At 37.3% G+C, this 10024-nt stretch overlaps 1 protein-coding gene across 1 annotated transcript; it reads right to left on the bottom strand.

Moving 5' to 3' along the window:
- Window positions 1-277: 277 nt before the first annotated feature.
- Window positions 278-2652, bottom strand: LOC141668308 (zinc finger protein JACKDAW-like). Its single transcript, XM_074475125.1, has 3 exons — window positions 2160-2652; window positions 1643-2042; window positions 278-1384 (listed from the first exon to the last, which is right to left on the bottom strand). Exons 1-3 carry the CDS (start codon window positions 2293-2295, stop codon window positions 475-477), a joined length of 1446 nt encoding a protein of 481 aa, XP_074331226.1. The 5' UTR covers window positions 2296-2652; the 3' UTR covers window positions 278-474.
- Window positions 2653-10024: the final 7372 nt, after the last annotated feature.

Here is a 10024-nt window from a genome sequence, read left to right on the forward strand (position 1 = left end):
ACAGAGCCGATTGAAAACCATAATATTGTCTATATATTAATAATGGTATGGGACCAAATAATATGCGATTCAGCATATTATATGATTATGTCAATGGTCAAGTGTTTGTTGTGTACCGGACAAAAATAATTACGTTCAGTTAGTAAAAAGCTAATGACAGTACTTTACTGAAAACCCATCAGAACACTTTATAAAGTGAAGGAAAAAATAAAATAAGAAATGAAAAACTACATGCATGTATGCTAATTAAAGCAGCACATTGCAGCAGCAAAGACAGTAGCAGTATACAATCACCTCTCCTTTCCCCAGCCCCTTGTGATTGCCTTGTCGCTTTTTGTCATGTCCTTTATTTCCAACATCCAGTTCCCCAGTGGCCCCCCAACATTTCCTGACAAGTTCACAAGCACAAAATATACACATTCACATACAAGCATTTTTGTGGGTGTTTCGAAACATAATGTTGTAGCAAATAATTCAGTGACTTCCGGTAGTAGTACAACTGTATTGCTGGCCCAAGTCCATTGTTGAACTCATTGAACCGAACTTCACTTGCATCTCTTGTTGCAAAAATTGCCTCCCGCTTCCAATTTCACCATTTTCATTAGTACTAGTAGTACTAATGCTTTTCTGATGATTATTATTTCCTCCTACTCCAAGAAAATCTCTAGTCATCCCTCCTTCCATTTGATTGCCATTCATCAAATTTCCATGCATGTGTTTTCCTTCCATCAACATCATCAAACGATTTGATGCCCTCGCAACATTATTGTGATGATCAAACACTCCTTGATTACTTGTATTCATACTTGTTGGGCTTAAAGAGCTGAAATTGTGTAGGTTAGTTGACATTGTAGAGTTCATAAGGCCGAATGAATTCGCAAAGATCCCCGGAGAATCACTCCTTGTAGATCCCATTGTCGCGGCTTTTTGTAGCAATGCGGTAGCTGACATGTGACTTTGGCTTGTATCTTGATGATGATTAAGACTGTTGTTAGTGTAATACATTGAATTCATGTTCCCGTTAGTACTGTCTTCCTCTTCTTTCAGTATTCGAGGCAAGGCCGGTGACGGTATTCCATAAATATTTAAAGTTTGTTGGAATAATTCACTAGGCAAGCCATTGGAAGTAGAAACTAAGAAAGCACTAGAATTTTGATCCAAGCACAATGGTAGTCTTGATTTCTGTCCATGCAAATTATTGTGCTGCCCGGCCTGATCCAATCCAAACATAGCCGAAAACTGAGGGCCTCCCATTGATTGAGAATTGTTCATATTCATCAGCAATTCATTTCTCATGTTTAAATTTGTCGGTGCAGGAATTCTTGATGAACTTTCTTCAGCTAATGCATCACAAAAGGCCCTGTGTGTAATAAAGCTGTCCTTCCTGTTTAAGGCATGAACATATAGCTAGTCACATAAACAAACAAGACTATACTCTAACTTCCAAGTCTGACCTCAAATCTCCTTAATTATAGTACACATATATATTTTCACATTTTATTCAATGTCTGCAAAAAGATTGAATTAAACCTTTGGACATTAAATTTGTGGGAGCTAGCACATTAATGGTATTCTGAGAAAATTAATTGCAGAAGTGAAAATATGTAAAGAATTTAATGATGATCAAGAAATCAAAATATACCTAGAGAAAAGTGTACCACAGTCACATTTGTACTCTCTAGTCCCACAAATCTTACTATGAGCTTTCCAATCCGACTGAACTGCATATTTCTTAGAACATTTGTCACACTTCCACTTCTTCTCCCCATGTTTCCTGCTGTAATGTTTCTTAATTCCGGTGAGATCCCCGAGGGCCCTCGAAGGATGATGATGAACACATGTCTTTTCTGGACAAAGGTACACTTTCTTCCTTGTCACCTCTTTGGTGTTTCTTTGCTTCAACTTCCATGGCAGATTGTGACCTCTCCTATGCAGCTGCAGGTTTTGATCTCTCTGGAAACCCTTGTTACATATTTCACATACGAATCGATTTGTAGCCATTAATGACGTTGGTGATAGCGCAATCACTTCTGCATCTGGATCTGAGATCAATACAACAATTAAACTCATCATCTAAAATTCTATAGATGCATTAATTTAGAAGTGAAAATATGCATGCGCGCAAACAAACACACACAAATTGAAGTAGAAAAACTTGCCTGGAGTGCCAGGGAGGTTTCTTTTTCTCTTAGCAGTAGCAGAATTTGAGTTAGGGTTAGGGATAGGGTTAAGATTTGGATGTGGTTCTTGAATGAACCCATTCACCGACGAACAAAGGCCTTCAGAAGACAACATACTTATAGAAACTACAAGAAATAAGAATTTGAAAGATCAAAATTAACTTGGATGAGAGCTTGAGCAAGAGGTAGTGCTGAAAATGTACAAAAATACAAAGGCACCAGAAAACAAGAAAGTTTTGGAATGTGTATTTGATTACAATCTTAATTTTGCCCTAAAACAAAGTGAATTCAGAAGGAATGAATTTCACATATATATGTAGTGCAAGCTGCAAGTTTCTCTAAAGTCAGTGAGTTTCTCTCTTGTTCCTTTTGAGTTTTGTTTGAATATTTGAGAAGAAAAAACAAGAGTCTATGAAAGGGTAACTAGAAAGAGAATATTATTTTTTATCTCTCCCCCTCTCTCTCTGAATGTAATAGTAATAGTATATCTTAGATATATGTATGTATGTCTCCCATTCCTTATCTCACACGGCTTCTTCCCCATTCGGGCTGCCGTAGACCCTTGATGGACCACCCCTCTCTTCCTCTATTTCAAAATTCCACACAATTTTCATACACTGTATGTTTGCTGTTTTTTAAAATGTTTAATCAACTTATCTCATTCAAACATGAGTGCACTGTTGGTTTAACCTAGTTTACCACTTACCACACACAGTTCATTTATTTCATGCACATTTAGTTATTTCATGCACATTTAGTTTTAGATATAAATATAATTAATATTCCCTGGGATATATTATATAATACATAGATAGGGATATAATAAAATAATTTAACCAAGAAAATAATAATCCGTATATAAATCTTAAGTTTTACTCTGAAACACACGGTTAAGGCAGGCACAAATATACTCCACATCTCGTGATGTAAAAATCAGGAATCGGGAATGATAATCTCAATTCACCCGGGGTCTTCTCCTTGGTGGACCCGGATTCGTACTCCGTTTGGGCCGAAATGACGGCGGTGAGCGGTGTAACCGTAGGGTGGGAACCTACAAAACAGAACTAGAAGGGGGTGGCGTCCCCACGGCACCTCCGGCGTGAGTATGAGAAAGGGTTTTGTAGGAGAAAGGGGGCAAAACGGGAATTATACGAGTTTATTGTGGTGTGTGTATATGTGTGTATATGAGAGAGAGTGAGTAACCTATAAACTTCCTTTTGTCCTCCCTTTTTATAGGTCTACCACTAGGGTTTAGGGGTTTGTACCTTTTGATCTGGACCGTAGGTGTGTCTTTTGGACTGTAGGACGTGTAGACGCTCAGGATGAACCGGTGTACTACAGGATCCGGACCGTAGGAATGTTCTGGATCCGGGGTACCTGGACGATGGTGATGTTGCCACGCGTCCTGGGATCTCCAAGGCTAAAGCTGAGTGCTTCCTGGGCTTTTCTTATTGGGCCCTGGGCTTCTGTTATTGGGCTTGTACTAATATAGGCTATCATTTGCCCCCCACTCCCTTATGCGGGTGTTAGATATATTTGATAATGTCATGGCTAATATGATTTATGTTTAGTTTTCAGATCTTACTTTAACAGGATAAATCAGTACTTACTGGAAGTCAGGACTTAAGGATATCAGTACTTATATTATCATGAGATAATCATCAGAAGATGGATATCAGAACTTAAGTGCTGAAGGACGTTCAGATAAGGACAGTAGCTGATTAAAGGAAAGAAGATCGAGATAAACATAAGAAGAGATATGTATGAAGAAGGAATTCTATGAAGAATAGAATACTTGGAAAAAAATATATCTGATTGATATATTTTAAGAAGCAGAATTATATTCCATATCAATTAGCGATTATCTTGTAACTGTGTAGTATATAAACACAGACATAGGGTTTACACTTGAAGTGTTATCATATTCGAAGAGATTATTCATTGTAACCCTAGCAGCTCTCGTGATATTTGTTCATCACTGAGAGGTAACAGTTCCATATTGTAACAGAGTTTATTGTTTCAATAAAGTTTGTTTTCTGTTACTTGAAACATTAAAAGTTCGATTTGATTGTATTTTACACTGTATTCACCCCCTCTACAGTGTATGTGACCTAACAAGTGGTATCAAAGCCTATCTGTTAACACACATACAGTTAAAGATCCAAACACAATCATGTCTAACACAGAAACTCCAACTAAGCCTACCAAAACTGAAGAACCTCCAAAGACATAAATTCAAAGTCGGTATGAAACCATCAGAGTTCCCATACTGAGACCATCTGAATATCCCATATAGAAGGTGAGGATGACCATGTTTCTGGAAGCTACAGATCCAGAATATATTGATAGAATCAAGGAAGGGCCTCACAAACCAACCAAGCTCGTTGTTGCAGTTGCAGGTGAAGCAGCAAAGACCGTACCAAAGGAGAAGAGTGATTATACTGCTGAAGATATCGCATCAATTGCTAAGGATGCTAAGGTACGACACTTACTGCATAGTGCCATTGATAATGTAATGTCAAACAGGGTAATTAACTGCAAGACTGCTAAGGAGATATGGGATGCTCTGGACACAAGGTGTCAGGGAACTGATACAATTAAGAAGAACAGGAAGACAATACTCACTCAAGAGTATGAACACTTTGACTCAAGGGCTAATGAGTCATTGACTGATTTATATGATAGATTTGTCAAACTCTTGAATGATCTGTCACTGGTTAATAAGGAGTATGATCTTGAAGATTCAAACCTTAAATTCCTGTTAGCTCTTCCTGAATGTTCGGATTTGAAGGCAATAACAATAAGAGACAACTACAATCTTGATGAAACAACTCTTGATGAAATTCATGGAATGCTCAAGACTCATGAACTTGTGATGGAACAAAAAAGCAAGAGGAAAGGAGGAAAGTCAAGGACAGTTGCTCTTAAGGCTGAAGAAGAATCCCCCAAGGCAGCTACCTCAAGAAAAGACAAGGGTAAAGCTCTTTTCACAAAGTCTGATACTGAGTCATCAAGTTCTGAAAGTGATGATGACTCAGATTCTGAAAGCTTGCCTGAGATTGATGCTGATGAGGAGATAATGAAGCTGTGTGCTCTTATGGTGAAAGGGATCACAAAGATTGCATACAGGAAGTTCAGGAAGGGAAAGAAGTTTTCCAGGAAAGGCACAAGTTCTGATAAGAAGAATTTCAGAAGATCTGAAGGCAGAGGAGGAAAGTCTGATAGAGGAGATTATACCAATGTCAAATGCTATAACTGTGGTGAGAAAGGCCACATATCTCCTGATTGCAAGAAAGTAAAGGGTGACAAAGGCAAGGCTCTTGTCACAAAGCAGAAAAGCTGGACAAACACCTCAGACTCTGAAAGTGAGGAGAACTATGCGTTGATGGCAAATGCTGATAAAGAAAGTGCTGAGAGCAGTTTTGAAGCTGCTGAAATAAAGGTACCTCAAACTACTTATGCTTTTCATACTGATGATATTAATGAGTTGAGAAGATATCTTAAAACCATGTTTGTTAGTTATAGAGATCAAAATTTAACATGTGAAAGATTACCTTCTGAAAATCTTGCTTTTAAGAAAAGAAATGATTTCTTAGAAAAAGAGTTAGTTATGTTTCATCAAACTCAGAAGGATAGAGATGATGCTTTTTATGTTAGGGATGAAGTGCTAAAATTGAATGAATCTCTAAAAACTGAGTTAGAAAAGGAAAGAGAGATTATCAGGACTTGGACTAACTCTGGCAGAACAACTCAAAATTTGCTAAGTAGTGAAAATTGGAAAGAGGGCTTAGGTTATGGAGAGGATAAGAATGATAAAGGAACTGTAGAAATTAAGCCTGTTGTTAAGCAAAAGCCAAAGTTAAAACCTGTTAAGTTTGTAACTGTAAAGTCTGATAATGATAAATCAGAAGTTAGAGAGGGATTAACTTCTGATAAACTAAAACAGGAAAAGACAGTTGAAGTAAACATAGGCTTAATGACTAATAAGCAGCTTAAGCATAAGCTGAAAGATGTTAAGAATGCAAACAAGGTAAAATCACCTAGGAAAAATAAGAATGGAAAGGAAGGTGTGAATAAAAGTAATGATTATAAACCTGTTCCTGATGCTCCTAGGAAAACATGTCATAACTGTGGAAGTTCTAACCATCTGGCCTCTTTTTGCAGGAAGAATAAGAACATAAACTCCTTACCTTCAAAATCAGGAGTTAAGAGTCAGTCTGTTAGATATAAACCACAAAATCCTTATTTTCATTGTGGTAGTTTATGGCATTCCATTTATACTTGTAAGGAATATCATAATTTGTACTATGATTATTATCAATTAAAACCTTCTTTGAAGAAAGTTTCCATTGTTCCTTCTAGTGTAAATTCTGATTCAAAGTCTGATAGTGTAAGTTCTGATAAGAAAAATGTTAACATAAACTCTGATGCTAAATCCGCTGCAAATGTTAACAAACTTGATAAGGCCAAAGGATCCAAGCAAGTCTGGATCCTTAAAACTAATCATTAGTGGTCTTTGTGATTACAGATTAACAGGAAAAATATTCTTGTTCTAGACAGTGGATGTTCAGGACATATGACTGGAAATAAAGCCCTGCTATCAGACTTTGTGGAGAAAGCTGGCCCAAGTGTTTCTTATGGAGATGGCAACATTGGAAAAACATTGGGATATGGCAATATCAATCTTGGGAATGTCATCATTAAAAATGTAGCTCTGGTCTCAGGATTTAAACACAATCTGCTGAGTATAAGTCAAATCTGTGACAGAGGTTATCATGTTGATTTCTTTGAAGAACATTATGAAGTTGTGAGTACATCCAAAGGCAAAGTTGTTCTAAAAGGATACAGGCGTGGTAATATTTATGAAGCTAAGCTTTCAACAAGTACTGATGGTTCTGCAATTTGTCTGATGAGTAGAGCATCAATTGAAGAAAGCTGGAATTGGCACAAGAAACTCTCTCATTTAAATTTCAACAATATAAATGAACTGGTCAAGAAAGATCTTGTGAGAGGACTGCCAAAGTCAGTATTTGCTCCTGATGGCCTTTGTAATTCTTGCCAGAAGGCCAAACAAAGAAAATCTTCATTCAAGAGCAAGACTGAATCATCAATTCTTGAGCCTTATCATCTATTACATGTTAATCTATTTGGTCCAGTGAATGTCATGTCTATTGCAAAGAAGAAATATGCATTGGTCATAGTGGATGAGTTCACTAGATATACATGGGTGTATTTCTTGCACACAAAAAGTGAAACTACATCTATCTTGATTGATCATGTCAAACATCTGGATAAATTGGTCAAAGATTCTGTGAAAACCATAAGGAGTGATAATGGCACTGAGTTCAAGAATTTGATAATGGAAGAGTTCTGCAAAAACCATATAATTAAGCAGGAATTTTTTGCTCCTGGAACTCCACAGCAAAATGGAGTTGTTGAAAGGAAGAATAGAACTCTCATTGAAGCTGCACGTACAATGCTTGAAGAAGCAAAGCTTCCAACCTACTTCTGGGCTGAAGCTGTGCAGACTGCTTGTTTTACTCAAAATGCAACACTCATTAACAAGCAAGGAAAAACACCATATGAGATGGTGAGGAAAAAGAAGCCAAATCTGAAGTACTTTCATGTATTTAGATGTAAGTGTTTTGTTCTCAAGACTCATCTTGAACAGCTATCTAAATTTGATCTAAAAGCTGATGAAGGAATCTTTGTTAGATATCCACTTTCCACAAAAGCCTTCAGAGTCTATAATTTGAGAACAAGAGTGGTCATAGAATCTATCAATGTCTCTTTTGATGAAAAGAAGATTACTGGCCTTGAAGATTTTATTGATCATGATCAGCTGAGATTTGAAAACGAAGACTCAAATTCTGATACTGAAAATCCTGACAGTCAAAGTCCTGATACTGTAAACTCTGATGGATTAAACTCTGATGTTATTGAAACTGTGGTAACTATGCCAAAGGAAGATGCACCTATGCAGGGGGAGCATACTCAAGATCTTACCACATCTCAAGAAGCATCAGAACATACATCTGGCTCTTCAAGTTCTGATTCGTCAAGTTCTGATAAGCCAAGTTCTGATAGTGCTGAAAATCTAAATTTTGAAGAATCCAACTCAGAGAGCATAGTTTCAGGGGGAGCATCAGAAAATGAAATTGAAGACAGCATAGATCATGGGGGAGCATCCAGTTCTAGAGAAAACCTTCCATCTGCAAGGAAGTGGACTAAATCACATACACCTGATTTGATAATTGGAAATCCTGATGCAGGTGTCAGAACTAGAACATGTACTTCAAACGAGTGTCTTTACAATTCTTTTCTCTCTCAAACTGAGCCAAAGAAAGTGGAAGAAGCTCTTCAAGATGCTGATTGGGTGCAAGCAATGCAGGAAGAGTTAAATGAATTTGAAAGAAACAAAGTCTGGACCCTAGTGCCAAGACCAAAGAATAGATCTGTTGTTGGTACAAAGTGGGTGTTCAGAAACAAAACTGACAGTGATGGCATAATTACAAGAAATAAGGCAAGGCTGGTTGCAAAATGATATTCTCAACAGGAGGGAATTGATTATGATGAAACATTTGCACCAGTTGCTAGGTTAGAAGCCATAAGGATATTTTTGGCTTATGCTGCTCATAAAAAGTTTACTGTCTTTCAAATGGATGTGAAAAGTGCTTTTCTCAATGAAGAATTGGAGGAGGAAGTATATGTTGAACAACCTCCAGGCTTTGTAGATTCCAAACATCCAGATTATGTCTACAGGCTTGATAAAGCACTTTATGGACTTAAGCAAGCTCCTAGAGCATGGTATGAGACTTTAGCTCAGTTTCTTCTGTAAAATGGATTCAACAGAGGAACAATAGACAAAACATTGTTCTACCTCAACCATGGAAAGGACTTACTTTTGGTCCAGATTTATGTTGATGATATCATTTTTGGATCTACAAATGACAGAGTTTGCAAGAAGTTTGCCAAACTGATGCAGTCAAGGTATTAGATGAGTATGATGGGAGAACTTAGCTATTTTATGGGCCTTCAAATCAAGCAAAATGAAGAAGGCGCTTTTATTTGTCAAACTAAGTACACCAGAAACTTGCTGAAGAAATTTGGAATGCAAGGTTGTTCAAGTGCATCCACTCCCATGGCCACTGCAACAAAACTGGATAAGGATACTGGTAAATCAGTAGATATTACTGATTACAGAGGTATGATTGACTCTCTACTCTATCTAACTGCTAGTAGACCTGATATCATGTATGCTACCTGTCTTTGTGCAAGATTTCAAGCAGATCCAAGAGAACCTCACTTAACAGCTGTGAAAAGAATTTTTAAATATCTTAAGGGAACAGCTGATCTGGGATAATGGTATCCCAGAGAATCAGATTTTAAACTAATAGGTTACTCAGATGCAGATTTTGCAGGTTGCAAAATTGACAGGAAAAGCACAAGTGGAAGCTGCCAATTTCTTGGAGGCAGATTGGTTTCTTGGTTTAGCAAGAAACAAAAGTCAATTTCCACATCAACTGCAGAAGCAGAATATATTGCTGCAGGAAGTTGTTGTACACAGATTCTTTGGATGAAGAATCAGTTACTTGATTATGGGTAAACATATTTCAAAATCCCTATTTACTGTGATAATCAAAGTGTTATTGCTATGACAGGTAATCCAGTTCAACACTCTATGACAAAGCACATCAGCATCAGGTACCACTTCATCAGGGAACATGTAGATGAAGGTACAGTGGAATTGCACTTTGTTCCAACAGATCAACAACTAGCAGATATCTTCACAAAACCATTGTGTGAAGCTACTTTTACAAGATTGGTAAATGAACTTGGAATGG

The sequence above is a fragment of the Apium graveolens genome, chromosome 6 (assembly GCF_009905375.1).
Source record: "Apium graveolens cultivar Ventura chromosome 6, ASM990537v1, whole genome shotgun sequence".
Classification (NCBI taxonomy): Eukaryota; Viridiplantae; Streptophyta; class Magnoliopsida; order Apiales; family Apiaceae; genus Apium; species Apium graveolens.